General features: G+C 32.7%; 1 protein-coding gene across 4 annotated transcripts; it reads left to right on the plus strand.

Annotated features, from left to right (window-relative positions):
* The first annotated feature begins 1,941 nt into the window (after positions 1 to 1,941).
* On the plus strand, positions 1,942 to 7,660 carry LOC100258067 (superoxide dismutase [Fe], chloroplastic). Of its 4 annotated transcripts, none has more exons than XM_059733689.1 (10): positions 1,942 to 2,058; positions 2,145 to 2,185; positions 4,032 to 4,106; positions 5,397 to 5,585; positions 6,265 to 6,436; positions 6,562 to 6,680; positions 6,844 to 6,870; positions 6,984 to 7,007; positions 7,104 to 7,398; positions 7,459 to 7,660. In XM_059733689.1, the coding sequence occupies exons 1-9, from the start codon at positions 2,004 to 2,006 to the stop codon at positions 7,347 to 7,349; spliced, it is 948 nt and encodes a 315-aa protein (XP_059589672.1). In that variant the 5' UTR covers positions 1,942 to 2,003; the 3' UTR covers positions 7,350 to 7,398; positions 7,459 to 7,660. The 4 variants fall into 4 exon arrangements, with proteins under 4 accessions (XP_059589672.1, XP_010662223.1, XP_059589671.1 ...); XM_010663921.3 differs by having other exon boundaries at positions 7,131 to 7,398; XM_059733688.1 differs by having other exon boundaries at positions 7,104 to 7,660.
* The last annotated feature ends 11,110 nt before the right edge of the window (positions 7,661 to 18,770 follow it).

The following is an 18,770-nucleotide window of genomic DNA, read 5'->3' on the forward strand; positions in this document are numbered from 1 at the left end:
TCGTCTCATCTAGCATGAACCTATGCGGCGCTCCCACTCTTACTCTTGAAGCTTTAGAGAGGTTCCACGAACAGGGCCCTTTTGGATCCGCTTCATGAGGTGGGTAGAGAAATGGGTTTAATGGGGTGACTTGAAGGAATGACGAGAATGAGTGATAATGGACGTGGTGAGCATGAATGGGGCAGCTGGTGAAACATCCTGGGTATAATGGGTATGAGTGTGATAGGAAAATGGTAGTGAGAGAAAAGGTGGTGATGGAGGCCTGTGGCATGAAAGACACATGAGATTTAAAGAAAGAAAGTGTGGTTCGCATGAGGAGCGTGGAGTGAATGTATACATGGAAACCGGTATGAGGAGCATGAGGATGATGACGGCCATACATGTACAGAAATAGGTTCCAAAGGGAAACGAGAAAAAAAAACAGAGCATCTTATGCATATAACCATGTTCAACCAAAACTAAACCTGTGGCCCTTGATGCCCACAACAAACAATGAAATATCATGCATATATTATCAAGTGATGAAGCAAGACGTTAAGAGGCCAGAAACTTACCAAGTTAAAGGAAGCTTCATCTCTCCGGTTTCCTCATGCCGCTGCCTCTCTCGCCCCCCTCCAGCTAACCGAAGCCCTCCAAAATATCTCACTCAAGCTAAATATCTACCTCACTGTGCGTCCTCGGAGGGTGGTGTCACCATCCACCTACTATCATGGCCCCGGTCAGGTCCTTAGCCGGGTGTCTTGTGCAGCTCCTCCCTTCTTGCATGAGGCCCCCCCCCCCCCCCCCCCCCCCCCCCCCCTCAGCCACTCCTCAAAGGTGGCGGCAAATCCCCAAAATAAATAGAATAAGTATATATATATATGCATATATATTTAATTCTTTAAAATCTACTGTTTAAGAGTTTTAAATCATTTTACAAGACCAAACGAGGCAACAAAAGTTAGAGCTCAAGTCATAATTCTAAATAGACAATAATTAAATATGAAAAAACTTTTAATAAAGTGAAAAATGCCTTACATGTGAAGTCATTATTTTGACATACTTTTGAGAACTTTTCATGAAAATATTGTATTTTATGAGAATAGATTGTAATTATTTTCAATTATTTTTGGAAATTATTTTGAAAATAATTATATAAATATAAAAAATGAGTGAAAATAGAACATCATATATAAAAGTGAAAACAGATTGATACATAAAATTTAAGAAATCATTACAAATTAAAAACCAATTCAAAGCGAATTTGACCCATAAAATTTGAATAACATCTTCATTCAAACTTGATGTATTTTTTAAACAATGGTAGTGGAAAATGCTCTTAATTGGAATGTTAATGAGAAGACTTTTTTCGAGTACCCATACCATCCTACTGTTTGGAAAAAATGTAAACGAGTTTGAGAATTTTTTAATACCTAGGATGAATTTGGATTTGATTTTATACGATCCTACCTCATCTCAATTATACATAATATTAAATAAAAAACGATTTTAATTAATTTTTTTTATTTTACAAAATCTTGATGTCCGTACAAAATATTTTTTTCATAAGAATAAATTGTAAACATTTATAATATTTATTAATTTATAAAGTTTATTTATTTTTAATATAATTTAAATTTTTATTAAAAAAGAAAAAATTGAAAAAAGAACTAAAAAATTTTGAAAAAAAATAAAAAGGTTATAAATGTGGCGGGAATGAGAATTTTCTATTATATTAATAACAAATGGATGGAGGTTGGAACAGGGGTGACATGTTGCATCCCTTGCTTGGAATGATCATCTCTTTTAGGGGTCGGGTTGCCAGTGGCTCCAACCTTGTTCATTTGAAAGGCAAGGGCATTTTTGGTCCAAAATGTACAACAATGAGAATCATATTGTAAAAAACATGAGAACAATCACCTCCAGACTATAAAAGCCTGCCAACGGATAAAAGAAGCCGCCTCATCCTCTTCTTTGAATTTGAGAATTATTTATCAAAAAAAAAAAAAAAAACGAAAAGGGGAATGCTAGCAACCCCAGCTCCGGTTTCGCTAGCCAGCGCACTTCTTCCGGCCCAAGGTCGCCGTTGATGTACCTTCTTGTCTTTGCAATTCTTTCTCTATACTATCTCTCTCTAACATTGGTTTCTGACGGTTGAATAACAGGGTGGAAATCATCTCGCAGCTTGCTATGGAGGGGCAAACGGGTCTGCATTTATCAGTTCACTTTTGTCTCTCTTTTGTTTCTGCGTGTTTTGATAGATTGGTTTCATTTTTGTTTTTATTTATTGATTTTTTTTTTTTTTTTTTTGGGTATGTTTTTGTTTGGAAAACTCAGAACAAGTGGAGAAAGGGAAAAATGGAGGGTGGTGGGCAAAACCCATGTGAGCATTTTCTAGGGTTTTCGTAATATACGGAAAAAAATAGAATTATTTTGCGTCGAAGCACTGGATTTTGAGTGGGTTGTGGGGTTTATGTGCTGAGACCTAATGCTCTGGAAACAATTTTGAACTCACTTGCTTTTGGTTTGGGGTTTAGGGTTTAAGGATTAGGCTTTTTGTGCTGGTGAACATGTATGAACAAGTTGTGGCTTTTTCCCTTATTTGAGTAAAATGGTAGGAGGAGCTGGATTATGTTCTGATTAGGTTCTGACTGTTCAGAAATTGTGGACTTGGTGGCAATGTAGAACTGGTGGAATTTGGCTCAAATGATTTTTTTTTTTTTCATTAATGGTCTTCGTATTTGGACTTGATTGGCTTGCCTAAAATGGTGATACAGTTAGATTTTAGTTGCATGGGATCAGTAGGTTAGCCTCATGGAAGTGAATTTTTGACAATTCACTGGTTGTCTTTCACCATATTTTTTAACAGTACCTGGGTTTTATCTTCTTTTCCCCCTCATTGGCTTCTTTTGCTTGCTTTGAAAACAAAATAAGAAACTACTCTATCATTTACACCACATGAAATGTGTTTTAGCAGTGACTCAAGTGTTTGTTTATCACCTTTTTTCTTGAAGCATTCATGTATCCTATGATGAATGAGATGAGCTGTTTCCTGAAACCAATTTTGGAATTTTACTGGCATGATGCTCTAAAAAGATATGTAATTTCACATGCATTTGGGCTACTTTTGCAATGGTAGATGCAGAAGAAGCAAGTTACTGGTATATATATATATATATATGTCATCTTAAACAAAATAGGAGGAGAGGCCTATTGCCTTATGATTAAGTTTACATTATTGAGAAATCATATAATTGTTCGATTTAGAGAACTAGTGGAATTTATGAAATTGATTCTGATTGTTGGTCTTGGTATTTGGGCTCAACTGGGTTTGGTCATATGCAACTTGTAAGTTATGGAGTTTGATTTTGGTCCAATGATATTGAATGGTGTATTAATTGTGTTTGATGAAATGTGTTTTAGCTGTGGCTGGATTTACTGTTGGTTTGTTACCATGTCTGTTGAACTAATGATGCTATATGTGTTGAATGAGATAGGCCATTTCCTCAAAACAATTTTTGTATATGGTTTTAGTATTGTGAGGCAGCCAAATAAGCCCTCTTGGATAGCCTATTCCAACTCAATACTCAATAACGTGACCTGATATTGATTTTAAGATTTTTTTTTCCTACTTTTATTATTTTGCTAATTTTTATTTCTTTATAGTGTCAGCACTTTCACATATAACAAATTAAAACTCCTTTATAGTCACTATTATGATTTAGTTACCTTTTGAAAATTTAGTTTATTTTATTGTTTATCATCTAAAGTTTAAGTTCAATGTATTTTCTTTGTATTTGGGTTTGGTTTTTCAACCTTAATTGTCAACATATCATATTTGAAGTCATGGTGATGTTTATCAATATATATTATGTTTGAAGTCACGGTGATGTTTACCAAAAGTTTTCATGCATCATTTTGAGATGCTTCTAATACAGCAATGCTAGTGTTGTTGTCAGTCACCTGCAATTCTTTCTGTTTAATATTAATGTTAGTGTCATCTCATATGTCTACTTGGTTTCTTTAAGAACCATGGTGATCTTGTGTTGCAGAGAACATGTTCAAGGAAGGGCAATTCCTCTTTAATTATTGCAAAATTTGAGCTCAAGCCTCCTCCATATCCTCTTGTAAGATCTAAACACTCTCTTTGTATACCTTCTGGCGGAGAATATTAAATCCTTTTGGTATTTACTGACCTGAGGAGTGGAAACAATCTAAACTAGATGAGCTTTGTCCAGCTATCATAATTTTTTCTGAGGTCTATCTTGATTTTTAAGGCTCTTTTCTGTTTCTATGGGTCTCAGGCCTCCCTTGGATTGTTTCACATTCACTAGAGATGGGCTTCGCTTAGTTCTGTCTTATTATTTATTATCTGGGAACAAATAAATAAACAGGATATGTTTTTTCTGGGAATTTTGAAGCTACTACTTTGTGGACCTGAAAAGATGTGAATGATAATACATGAGAAACGTAGCTTTCAAGATATCTAGTACCTTGGCAATAGTGTTCTTAATCACCTTTGACCTTTCTAGCAACATGGGTGCTAGTTTAATCTACTTCTCATAGAAAGGGATGCTTTTGAGCCATAGCTTGAAATAACCGAGTTTATTTATTTATTTTGATAACTGAGGAACACCTTCCATCACCAAGCCCTTAGGACTCTCCATGGAAACCCCAACCTCGGGGTGCTAACCGCCCCGTAACAACCAACACCGGGTAAATTCAAGGTATCATCAGTGGCAGGATTGAAAATAACCGAGTTTATAGTGCCCAAGTTGGGTATGCAGTGCATTTCCCTATCAAGCTGAGCTTGGTTGAACTTGGATCAAATTTGACCCTGCCTTCAGTTTGACCAGATCTCAACTGACCACTTTGAAGCTCTGCTTGTTTAACATGATACCTACCCTGATTATTCCCAAGCCAAATTCAGTTTGGTTTGGTGTTGCTCTTGTGTGGCTTGTTTTGGATGGTAAATGAAATTGAACAAAGCTGCCTACGAAGTCAAGCTTGAGCAGCTCATAAGTAGCTTTTTTTGTAAATCAGTCCTATGCATTACTTTTGCTGAATTTGATCGCTAAATAGACATTTTAACCAATTTTCTTTGGCTCTTTAGAATTATAAAGAGCAGGATAATGACGGATTTAACAAATATGGTATAAATTTGAGCAGGTGCTTTGCTTTTACCTATCAAAAAAAAAGAAAAAGAAAAATTGAGCAGGTTCTCTTTTACTTCAAATTTATGCCTAATGAACTGAAACTATTTGGTTTCAACATGCCAATCTCAGGATTGACCTGACATCTAACTCTTTTAAAGCTATAGTAGAAATCAGAGATTAGGTTGTGCTTGTCAAAATTTTTTGTCAATTAAAAATTTGAATTAAATTTCTTATGCCACATTGATAATTTACATGTGGCAGAGTGCTTTGGAGCCACACATGAGCCGTGAGACGTTGGAATACCATTGGGGAAAGCACCATAGAGGTTATGTGGACAATTTGAATAGGCAAATAGTGGGAACAGAGCTAGATGGAATGACATTGGAGGATATTATAACCATTACATACAACAAGGGTGATCTCCTTCCAGCCTTCAATAATGCTGCACAGGTTATGATGAATTTTTTTTTGGTTTGAATTGATAATCTAAGATGGTGTTTGGAGAAAGATTTAAAACATTGCAAATTAGATCTTTTCATTAAAAATTTAGAATCCATTTCTATGAGGTTTTTTCCATTTTTAATATTGTAACAGATTTTTTTGTAGAAATTTTGTGGATTTGTTAAGTCTTAAACTGTAACTCTTTCCATGAGTATGGGTAACCTATTATTATTTGTGAAAATACAGAATTATACCTGAAAACCAAAACGACTGCATATGTGCATGTGAGTGTGCTGTTTTATTTGTCCGGGTTTTTTTTTTGTCAAAAAATAAATAAATAAATTCTCTATCAGGCATTGTCTTTACCCCAACAAATTCATTTGTAGACTAACTTCACATATGATACTTAGATGTTTGTATTGTAAACTTGACCTGGGATTTTGCTAATATTCTAAGAATCAGATACTGATTGTAGTTGAAATCTCTTCTAACATGACAAAATGGTAAATTGGGTGGTAGCCGATGGTCTCGAATATTTCGATATGGTTAGGTTGACATGAACCCATCTTGTGGCATGTGCCTGTTCAACTATTTTATCCCTTTAGCCTAAGCAGTTTTTGATATTTATGCTTGGTACAGTAGTGATTACCCCCATATTCATAGATGTTGTCTCTATCCATATATATAGGTTTGGAACCACACCTCCTTCTGGGAAAGCATGAAACCAGGTGGTGGAGGAGAGCCATCTGGTGATCTTCTAGAACTCATTAAAAGAGATTTCGGTTCTTTTGAACGTTTTGTTGAAGAGTTCAAATTAGCTGCATCCACACAGTTTGGTTCTGGTTGGGCCTGGCTTGCGTGTGAGTGGTTCCATCCCCAACATAATTGCATTTCTTACTGCTGCTCTTTTGTCAATCAATCAAATCTAATATTACTAGCCACTTTTTGTATTAATTGATGAAGCATATACTTTTGTTTAATGTAGACAAAGCAAATAGACTTGATGTGGGAAATGCAGTAAATCCTCGCCCATCAGAAGAGGACAAAAAGCTGGTTGTGGTGAAGAGTCCTAATGCCATAAACCCCCTGCTTTGGGATTGCAATGTGAGTATATATGACTCATTATTGAACTAATTTTGTGGTTCATGTTCCATTTATAGATAATGTGAAATTTACTGCACTAGGGAACAGCTGAAACCTTATAATATTATAAAACATTAAAATCTACATTTCAGCATCTTCTGATATTGGTATGTACTTGTTGCAGCCACTCCTAACTATTGATGTGTGGGAGGTACTTGAATTTTTTACTTACCCTTTATTGGAAAATTGTGATTTTATCTTTTTTAGATCATGCTCAAAAACTGATTACTAATTCTGCAATCACATTTGATTTTGTCTGGACAGCATGCATACTACCTTGACTTTCAGGTAATCAGGGTTTACGACCCATAGGCTTCAGTTTCCTAACCATTTATGACAAAAGGTCCATTTTCTAACAGGTGATCTTACATGCACTCTGAACAGTTGAATCATTATTGTTTCTTCTCACAGAATCACCGGCCTGACTACATATCAATCTTTATGGAGAAGCTCGTATCATGGGAAGCAGTCAGTTCCAGACTTGAGATGGCAAAGGCTCAGGTGGCTAATAGAGAAAGAGAAGAAGAGAGGAGGAAAAGAGCAGAGGAAGAGGAACAAATGCCATACAGTGAAGCTGTGAAGATGTATTTGGAAAGCGATGGTGATGGTGATGACTCGGAGGCTGAATGACCTGAATCCCTTTTTTCAGGGGAAGTAACCTACAAACACCTTGGGTTTGGTTGGTATTATTTTTTCAGGGGAAAGCGACGGCACCAACAAGATTTTGTCTCTGTAACAGGGTTCTGTATTATGGTTCTTCTATTGTAATTGATTGCGAGAAGAGGAAATGTGTTGATCAGTTTGTATGTAGAAGAATCTGACTTGGCTGTGGCTTCTCTAGGAAAAAATTTATTGGAGTTCAAGAAATTTGGGGGGCATCTGCTACATGGAATCTTAAAGAGAAGAATCAAAATTATAGTAAGAGTGAGATTTGGTTTTTATGAGAATAAGCCTTAAATTTAGGTGGTGTTTGATTTTTGGTTAAATAGAAAAAGTCAAATCTTAGTGTTCATATACATTTAAAAAATTAAAATAAATGAAAATAAAAACTTTTATGCAAAAATATAATATCTCATACAAATGTGTAGATTTACCTCATATTTGTAAAAATCATTTTCATTTTTATAAAGTAGTTCAAACTTAGAAATACATTAGAAATAGAATAAGCCTTAAATTTAGGTGGTGTTTGATTTTTGGTTAAATAGAAAAAGTCAAATCTTAGGTGGTGTTTGTTTTTTTGGCTTTTTACTGAAAATCATTTAGTTTTAGAATTTAGGTTGTTTGTTTTTTTACTTTTTCATGACTTATTATAAACTTTTTACTAAATAGAAAAAGCCAAAATATGTGGCTTTTTCTAAATAGAAAAAATAACACAATGGTTTTTTTTACTTTTTAATACTTAATAGAAATAAAATACTACAAAAACAAACAACCTAATATTTAATACTATTAAGTATTAAGGTTCTATTTAAAATTAAGTAAAAAAACAAACACCACCTTAGTGTTCATATACATTTAAAAAATTAAAATAAATAAAAATAAAAACTTTTATACAAAAATATAATATCTCATACAAATGTGTAGATTTACCTCATATTTGTAAAAATCATTTTCATTTTTATTAAGTAGTTCAAACTTAGAAATACATTAGAAATAGAATAGATTGCTCCACCATTAGAATTTGAAAAAAATAATTTTCTTGTTCATGATCTTCAAAATCAACCATTGTTAGCTCCAACTTTATTCATTTAAAGTAGTTTGAGCAAAGAAGGCTTCTTTGGCTATCTAGGAGAGGTGTCTGATTCCATGTAAATTAAGAGTTTAGTTGGAGGACATTTACTCTAATGTCTTACCTATGGATGTTGCCCTTATCTTGTTAAGACAGCCTGGGTTTTATGATCATAATACAAAGACTTTTGGATGATATAATACTAAAGGATTTTTACTTTTTATTTTTTATTTTTTATTTTTTTAACAGGAATAAGACAATTGTATTAAAACCTGCTAAGCCAACATTTAACAAGAGTAAGCCTATCAAAGGGTCTATCTACCCCTAGGGATCCACCAAAGAAAAAGATTCAAATTTTATTCTTAAGCATTTTGAATGTGCAGGCGCCTTGATAGTGATTTGGTATATATCCATGTAGTTTAAAATGGTTTTCACCTTTCATCTAAGTCCATTTTAGTTTACCCTTGTAAGATAACTCTTTTTTATTAGATGTCACATTAGACAACTTACCCGACAAATTGCCACATGAGAGACATTCAATATATTATAAATCTAGCCTTGGGATCACAATTACCTAATCTTCCTATTATAAGATGAATCCTATGGACGAAACTAAATTGAATCGACAAATAAAGGGCAAAGAAATAACCCACTTGTTTCTCGAGAAGAGATGGGAAACATGCTCAATATCATCTGATTGAATAGTTGACCCAACTTCTTGTTGTTTGAAGAAACCTTCCACTTCAATTGGTATTTTTTTCACGAAAAACAAACATGAGATAACAAATCCAGTGTTTCACTAAGATTTTGAATAACTGGTCTTCTAGTTAAAGGTTTTATTTGTGATAGCCTTGGTGTTTGTGTTGCTCCTGTTTTTCTCATAGTTCAGTATAGATTTTCTATTCTTGATCGGAAGACATGTTGGATGAGCTAGTTGGTTTTTATTGGTTTTCAAAGATAAACTTATGTAGTAGATATCATTAGATTAGGATTAGACTTGGAGAAGAATGGGAGACAACCTTTGAGATTCAAGATGGATTATATGTGTTGTTAATAAAGTCTTTTTGAATCTTTAATGCTCCTAATAGTTTCATGAGAATGATCACACATGTCTTGAGACCATTCTTCATAAAATTCCTTAGTGCCTATTTTGATGGTATTTTCATCCATAGCTAATCTAAGAGGAAACATGTAAATCGTCTTAGGCAAGTTTTCTATACCCTTAGATATGAGAAATGTATGCTAACCAAAGTTTTTAAAGGCGAAAGCATAAAGCGAGGCGTTTTTGTGTTCGTGAGGCGAGGCGTAAGCCTCGAGGCGTTGAGGCGTAAGCTTTTTGAGCTTCACATTATATAATTAATTAATATTTTAAAATATATAAAATAAAATAGCATAAATAAAAACATGAAAACAATTCATTAGAATCATAAAAAAAAACATACTAGTTCCCTACTTTCATAAAAAACCATAACAAATTCATAAAATAGATTATAGATTCAACTATACTAATAGTTTCAAACTTTAACAAAAAGCCATAACTAAGTCATGAAATAGAAAATAGAGTCAACCATAATAATAGTTCTAAACTTTTACAAAAAATCCATAACTAAGTCATGAAATAACAACTAGAGTAAATTGTTTCAACTTAAATCCTCCTCTCCAAGGTCATCATCATCCTCATCCAATGTATCAATAGTAGGAAAATGTCCACTATCATGTATCCCCATTTCATCTAAATCTTCATCTTCATCAATTGGTGCCAAATTCAATTCCTTCTCTTTGCCTTTGCCTCCACTTGTACCTAGCATAAAGTATTAATTATGTGTAAATATTAAAAGTTTTTTTTATTTAATTTAATCAAATTTATGATTTCAATTTTTGAGTACTTACTTGGTACTTCATTATGTTTCCTTTTGTAGGAATGTGAAGAAACCATATGATCCGATGATGCTTGCGTCTCTTGGGAGTTGGATGACACAACTCTAATGACATCAACATTGAATAATTCATTATCTTGAAGCCAACAAAGATCAAGGGGGAGGAGGGGATCGTCTTTCTCCGCAATCCATTCATCATCGGAATCAATCTCCTCTACCAAGATTGGATCAACATTTTGTTTCCTTTGTAGACTTCGCTCTCTCAATCTAGTGTTGTACCTTACATACACTAGAGCATTCAACCTTTGATGTTCAAGTCTTTTTTTTTTGTATGGATCTACAAATAATAAAAGAAACAATTTTATGTGTTAAAATGAAATAAAGTTCTCTAACATTGAAATAGAAATATATGTATAAAAATTTACAAAAATAGAAGTATTACCGATTCACATGTGCTCCAATTTCTTTCACATCCCGAAGCACTACAAGTAAGGCTAAGGACTCGAATAGCAAACTTTTGCAACTCCGGTGTTGAACCCCCAAAATGCATCCACCAACTTGTAGGACTTCTTAATGTTCGAGAATCAATTGCAATACAACTCCCAAATTCACCCATTGCTTGGTCATATGAGTCCAACTGAATGTCAGCTTTTAAACGTTCTTGATAATCCAACATCCTATCCATGCATTCAAATAATCCCTTCCTCACCTCATCAACATTAGAGAACTTATCTCCATACCGCAATTGAGGATTAAGATAATAGCCTGCTGCATGTAAAGGTCGATGAAGTTGCGGAGTCCATCTTGCATCAATTTTTCTCCAAATTGGGCCATATTTTCTCTCCATGCCTCGACAATTAAATTCAATTTTCTCCTTAGCTGAATCCATCAACTCATAAATATAACCCTTGGCTGGTCTTTCCTCTGAATCAACCTCTCTCAATACACTAACTAATGGAACAGTGGTTTTTATGCAAAAAGCAACATGAGGCCAAAAATTTGGATCAAACAACACTGTACTTCGAGTTTTCACACCTTCTACCTTTTTAGCCCATGTGCTTGAACACCATTTTTCTGAGGAGAACATTGCTATAAGAGTTTGCTTTTGCTTATAAAGACTTTGGAGAGTAAGAAATGCAGTAGCAAACCGTGTAATTGCTGGACGAATAAGTTCATGATTTTTTGTAAATGTTCTCATCAAGTTAAGAACCCAAGTATGCCCATATATTAACTTCACAACTTGCCTAGCTCGAGAAAGTGTAGTAGCATGAACATTTAGCTTTCCAATATCCTCCAACATCAAATCAATGCAATGAGCAGCATAAGGAGTCCACCATAATCTACTCCTTTTTTCCATAAGCCTCATTCCAACATTTACATAATTAGAGGCATTATCAGTGATGACTTGCACAACATTCTCCTCTCCAATTTCTTCAACCACCTCATCAAGATATTTGAACATCAATTCCCCATTTTTTATTGTATCAAAAGCATCTATTGATTTCATAAACCAAGTGCCAGTAGGACTATTCACCAAAAAATTGATAAGACACCTACTTTTTCCATTTGTCCAACCATCTAACATAATTGAACATCCATATTGTTTCCAAGCTTTTTTGTGATCTTCCATAATGATACTTAGGTCATTCACATCTTCTTTAAGAATCCATGTCCTCAATTCGTGCATAGATGGAGGCTTAAACCTGGGCCCAAAGTTTGCAACAGCATCTATCATAGGAAACCAATAAGGATCATTCACAGTGTTGAATGGGAGACCTTTTGAATATATAAACCTACCAATTTTTCTACACACTTCCTTCCTTCCTTCTTGCTTCCACTTTGAATTCAAAGTACTTTGTCTAGGTTGTGAAGTAGTAAATTTATCCATGGGTCCCCTAGGAATAGGTTCCCCACTCCCACTTACACTCTCACTCCCACTCTCACTCCCTAATGTCCCTATTGTTTTAGACAAGACACTCTCATACATTGAAGTTGGACCCATACCAATTTCTTGGAGCAATTCATTTCTCTTTGTTTTTTTATCCTTAAAATTGGCCAATTCCTCTTTGCATTCCAATCTAGCATCTTCACTAACTTTGTTGCATGGTTTCATACCATGATGAGTTCCGGCTAAGTGATGCTTTAATCTATTCACCCCTCCCGTACATCTTTAATTGCAAAATTTACATCTTAAATATTGCTCCCCAGAAACTTCAATCACATACTTCCACACAAAACTTTTCTTGAATTTTTCGAATCGGAGGAACTCATTCTAAAAAAAATCAACAATAATAATATTCAAATTTCCATATAACAATATAATTGACTAAAAAATAATAACAAAGCATAATTGAAAGGAATTTAAAAATGAAATACAAAATTTAATTGGTTTAAATTAAAAAAAACCAATTTTTTTTTTAAAGGAATTTAAAAATTATACACATAAATTTTAATTGGAATTTAATAATGAAATAAAGAAAATTGAGGTGAAAATTAAAATTAAACCACAAATAAAAAATTCAAAATTAACAAATAATTATCTTTATAAAAAAAAAAAATGAAAAGCCTACTGTGAGAGAGAGAAAAGTGTGGACTGCCGGAAGTGTGGATTGCCCGAAGAGAGAAAGAGAGAGAGAGAGAGAGAGAGAGAGAGAGAGAGAGAGAGAGAGAGAGAGAGAGAGAGAGAAAGAGAAAGGGGTTTAAAATTTAAATAGGAAATAGATATACATAACTGATTTGATAAAATAAAGAAATAAAAAAAAAATTGGATGAAGACCCGACGAAGCCCGTGTAGATTGCGAAGAGGGAAACGAAGAGGGAGAAACCATGGAAGAGGGAGTTCGCAACATACCTGGAGATGAACGAGAGGGATCGCCGCTGGAGAAGACGCATTGCGATTGGTTGCCGCCGAGGGTGAGCACTCCGTCGCCACTTGAGTCGTTGGAAGTAGGGTTTCGTTTTGGGTTTGTTTTCAGTCGAGAGTCGGGTTTTAGGGATTACTTAGGGTTTTTTTTTAAGTTTCTGTTCATTGCCACATCAGATCCGACGAAGCGTACGCCTTTTTCTTGGAGCATGAAAGGCACGATCAAAGCGCGCCTCAATCACGCCTCACCGAAAAAGCGTACGTCTTTCAGGCGTTTCGTTTTATTTTTAACGCCTCAGGGCGTTTTCGCCACGCCTCGCCTCAGAGGCGCGCCCCACAAACGCCTTTAAAAACTTTGATGCTAACCTTAAGAATTGCTCTATCATGCAAACTCAAATGTTTTTTTTAGGTTTTATTCTATCCTACTCAAGGGATTTGCACTAGCCATAACAAGGTTAAGATTATAATAGATTAGTTTGAACCTTTCTTGGCGATTAAAATATATATATATATATATATATATATATATATATATATATATATATATATATGATTGAGGCTCCTCTTTTGAGATGCCTTAAGCTTTCTAAGGTTTCTGAAGTAGCTTGTGATGCTTCTAGAGTAGGTGTAGGTGATGTTATAAGTCAAGATGGTCATTTTGTAGCCTACTTTAGTAAAAAACTCAATAAGACAAAATAATAATAATAATAATAATAATATACCTATGATAAAGAATTTTATGGAGTGATGCAATCTCTTCATCATTTGCAATGCTATCAGTTACCACTACAAGAAATAGGATTTTTGTCAAATCTTATATATCCGTGACCAAAACCTATTGTCACTGTCTTATGAAACAGTGACCAAGCGTCACAATACAAGGCGTAGCTAAAAGTATTGGTCACGGTTTCCTAAGTGATCGTGACCATATGATTTCTTTTATTGTGACGGCCATACAAAATCTGTGACCAAAAGTTAAGAATACTTTGCTACTTATTAAGTTGATTTAGTCACAGTCATGTAATAAATCGTGACTAAATGTATGTCTATGGTCACGGTCAATGTCCCTAACCGTGACTAAAAAAAAAAATTAGAATAATTTTAAAAAAATAATATTTTAAATAAAAATTTATTTTTTATATTTATTAAAAATAACATTTATCTATAATATTTTATCTTCAACAATAATTTTTAAAAATAAATTCAAATATATTATTAGAAACAAAGTTTTAAAAAATTTGTTTTTCTTAATTAAAAAAAGCGATTTAAGATACTTTTTCGATAAATCTAATGACATAAAAGATCATTTGTACGTACCCCAAAAGCACTTCCCCGAGCTTAGGAGAAGATAAGGATAAGAAAAAAGGAGTAAGCATGTTATTATTGAAAGTGTTTTTTTAAAATAAATTTTTAGTATTATCTAAGAGTAAAACTAATGGTGATTAGAAAATAAAAAATAAAAAATAAAAAAGAAAGAAAGAAAGAATCATAACAATGGATGCAATCAATTGAGAATCTAAGACAATTCATAATTCATACTTTTTACGGTTGTACTTAGGAGAAGAATCACAAGATTAACTATTGCAATATTATAACTCTAATATCAAGTTGCACTCCAAGAGAGAATTTAATATCAAGGCTTCTCATTTATAATTTCCCACAACATAACAAAATTTCCCTATTTTTATTATCTCTAAAAAAAAAATAAAAACAATGGCTAAAACAACGTAAATGATTAATTAAATCACAATATATGCAATATTATATTTGAAAAAGGAGATTAAGATTTAAAAAAAAAATTATAGGCTTTATTTTAAATAATTATCTTTTACAAAATTAAGATAAATAGCAATAATAATAAGAGGTATTGATAAGTTTTTTAAAAAATTAACAAATAAGGATTAAAAAAATAAAGAACTTGTTATATTACAAACCTATCACATTTTAAGATACATATTGGAAATATAAATTATATTATATAATTATTATTTTCAATATGAAAAATATCTTAGTTACTATGATTTATCATAATAGGAAAGTGAAATATTATTGAAGGTTGAGATACCCGAAAAATCCCATCTCATTGTCAACCCTATTCCCAATATTCTCCATCTATTCATTGTATTTTTAATTATTTCTTAAAATACCATAAAAAAATATTTTAGATACTTTAAATTTATTTTTAAAATTTTATTTTGTTTCAGAGATATATATATATATATATATATATATATATATATATATATATTATAATATGTTGATTCTTGGGTTAAAAAAACACTATTTTCAGCACAAAATTCTTCCAATGTGATTTTAAAAATTGAAGAACTTTTTTTCTTTTTGAAGATTAAAAATTGTTTTTAACCCCCTTCCAAAATGAAAGCTTATGGTAGGCAATTGCAATAATCACACAAGTTCACAACGCTCCTTAATTGATGGCCAGAAATTGCACTTTCAGATGAAAATTGGACTAGATTTTTAACCTCAATTCTGTTATGGAAAAACAATTCCTCAACAAGAAACCCTAACTGAAGAAAAAAAAGCTCAATTTACCAACCATTCAATCGAACCCTCAGAGATAATGACAGAGCAGGAATTCCTTGAGAGGTAAGCGAAATACCTGGAGTTTCCTAACGGCAACGTCCTCAGAAGCGCCGGTGACGCTAATGAACGTGTCAATAGCCTCCTGATTGTGAAATTTCGCTATTTGAGTGTGTTTGGGGAAGTATCTAGGACCTTCTAATATAATTTGAGAATTTAAAATAAAAAACAAACAAATAATTTGAGAGAACCCTTGAAATAGGAAACAACCTTTTCATGAATCGAAAATAGAAAAGATTAATAAAATATAAATTTCACGGGAAAATGGCTCTAGTTCACGCTAAAACTGAACAGACACAAGTAATTTCTAGATCTAAAAAACTCGGAGACAGAAACGAAATATCGAGATCTTACCCAAAAACCAAATCAAGCAAATAATCGATCGCCAAACTTCTGCCGTTAACAGATCAGTAGCTTCAGCGAGTGATACTCGGTTGTAGAACCCTACCGGAGAAAGAAAAAAGGCGTGGTTGGGACGGTGCCGGAGCATCTGTGACGGTGAAACGACGATTAGATGGTAAGAAAAGCACATGATATTTTTACTGGAGTGTTTCTATTCAAAATCTTTTTACTGGAGGTGCTTTTCAAGTAAAAGCATTTTTTTAAAAAACATTATAAGTGATTTTTTAATATTATATTTTAAAATTTTTTAATATTATATTTTAATTTAATTAGAGCACATTCAGGAGTGTTTCTATTCAAAATCTTTTTATTGGAGGTGCTTTTCGAGTAAAAACATTATAAGTGATTTTTTAATATTATATTTTAATATTTTTTAAAAGTATTTTTAAAATTTTATCAAATACTTTTTAAATTAGAAACGCTTTTTAAAATCATTGTAAAATAAATTTTTAGTCTTATTTTATTTTTTAATAGATATTAAATCATTATCATATAAGTGAAATGAGTTTAAAGAAACGTGTAAAATAATTTATCAAATTAAAAAAAAAATTATTCGCTTTTTTTTCTCTATTTTCTTTTTTCTCATTTTTTCTTCCAATTCTTCTAAATCAAACATAGTACTAATATTTTATAAAAAATACTTTTTAAATTAAAAATGTTCCATAAAATCACCATGAAACAAAATCTTCTTTTAACAAGAGATTTGAGCTTAAAGAGGGTAATTGATGAAGGGTCGGAGTTAAGGGTTATGCTACAATTTGCTTGAAGGGATTAAAGTTGAAGGGTTGGTGAGGTGGCCGAAGTTTACCTAGATTGGAAAATGAAGCAAATAATAATAATAATAATAATATTTATTTTGGCATTGGGTCGTTCACCAAAACATGGCAATTTTATTTAATGGGAAAGAAATGGGCCACGGGCAATATTATCCTCTACATTTCCAATCCAAAAGTTAGGTCAAATGCAACTAAGTAGAGATTAGGCCCCTCCCCCTCCCCCACCTTCTCAGATTGAGTTGAGATTTTGGCTTTGGTTTTTTAAAGTTAAACTCATAGTCTTGGGGAGTAAATGTCACTTGCATTTAAACTTTTTATCAAATAATATCAAATTGAACCATCATATTTTTAAACTAATATATTAAACTTTATTTTACTTCTCATTAAAACATTAATCATAACAAGGAAATTAAATAATTTTAACTAAAGATAACACACTAATTTGTTTCTTAACTTAAAAATAATAATAATAATATAAATTTAAACTTTTTATAATTAATAAGAACTATTATTATTACTATTAATGATAATTTCTATGATATATATATATATAATATTATCTAAAAAATTATAATAGGTAACCCAAAAATGGTTTAAAATAAATAATAAACTTTGGTCACGATTGTGTGAACCCCGTGACCATAGGTTCAAAATATTCCTCTATGCATTTGGTCACGGTCAATGTGAAATTTGTGACTATAAGTTCCCATACAATCACGGTCAATCAATAGCGTGACTAAAAGTCACACAAAAAAATATATAGTGACGGTTTCACAAAAAACCTTGACTAAAACATCATTTGTTTCACTTTTTATCACGAATGATAAAATTACCGTGACTAAAAGTATTGACGCCAAAATTTCCTTCCCTAAATTTACAAACAATCACGGATTCAAATAAATCCGTCACTAAAATACCCTCTCATCAATCCTTTTGGTGACGGTTCATAAAATCTTCGTGACTAAACATGTTTTTTTCCACGATTAACATATATAGTCACAATTTTACTCTGGCCGTGACAAAATAATATCTTTGGTCACGAAATTTGTGGCCGTGACTAAAGGTTCATCATTAAAAACCTATTTTTTGTAGTGTACCAGAGGAGTTTTTCCTTTATTCTAATCGTCAAGCCCTTAGATACCTTAGTTCATAGTGTAAGATAAGTAAAAGAGATGTTCAATGGGTTGAATTCCTCTAAAAATACACTTTTATTCTTAAAAAGTAGAAAATAAGGTGGTTAATAACTTTAGTTGTGTCGCCACTATCCTCTACTCTATGAATACTAAAATGGAAGGTTTCAAGTCAACCAAGGATCGGTGTAAAAAGTCATAATACATATCATGCCAAATTTCTTATTCAAGGTGGTTATCTTTTCAAGTTAAATTGTGCATTTTCATACTTGAAGCATTCTTAGTATGAAAATTACATGTTGGAAGTCTAGTAGGACATTTTTGTAAGGATAAGATCACAGTCTAGTGCCTTTGTTGATAGGGGATGTTGCTAGAGAATAGTGTCCCAATGTTGTACTTGTCAGTTTGGTAAGGTAAGAAACAAAACACAAGTTTGTTTATACACTTATTCCACATACAACTTGGCATGATCTTTAGGTGGACTTTGTCCTAGAGTTGTCCAAGACCACCAAAGGTCATGATTTCTTTTAGATGGTCATGGATAGCTTCTCTAGGATGACCCATTTTATCCCTTGTTCTAATACCATTAATGTTTCACATGCGGTTAAGTTTTTATTGGATGAAATTGTAAAATTTACCCTCTACCGTAGTGTTTAATGTGAATGTCAAGTTT

Source organism: Vitis vinifera, chromosome 16 (assembly GCF_030704535.1).
Source record: "Vitis vinifera cultivar Pinot Noir 40024 chromosome 16, ASM3070453v1".
Lineage (NCBI taxonomy): Eukaryota > Viridiplantae > Streptophyta > Magnoliopsida > Vitales > Vitaceae > Vitis > Vitis vinifera.

What these genes read in the sequence shown, in the direction of transcription:
- LOC100258067 (XM_059733688.1), top strand. Translation starts at nt 2,004, where the DNA reads ATGCTAGCAACCCCAGCTCCGGTTTCGCTAGCCAGCGCACTTCTTCCG. An exon ending in TGGTTGGGCCTGGCTTGCGT is followed by an intron (nt 6,437 to 6,561) that starts GTGAGTGGTTCC and finishes TGTTTAATGTAG; the next exon opens with ACAAAGCAAATAGACTTGAT. An exon ending in CATACTACCTTGACTTTCAG is followed by an intron (nt 7,008 to 7,103) that starts GTAATCAGGGTT and finishes CACTCTGAACAG; the next exon opens with TTGAATCATTATTGTTTCTT.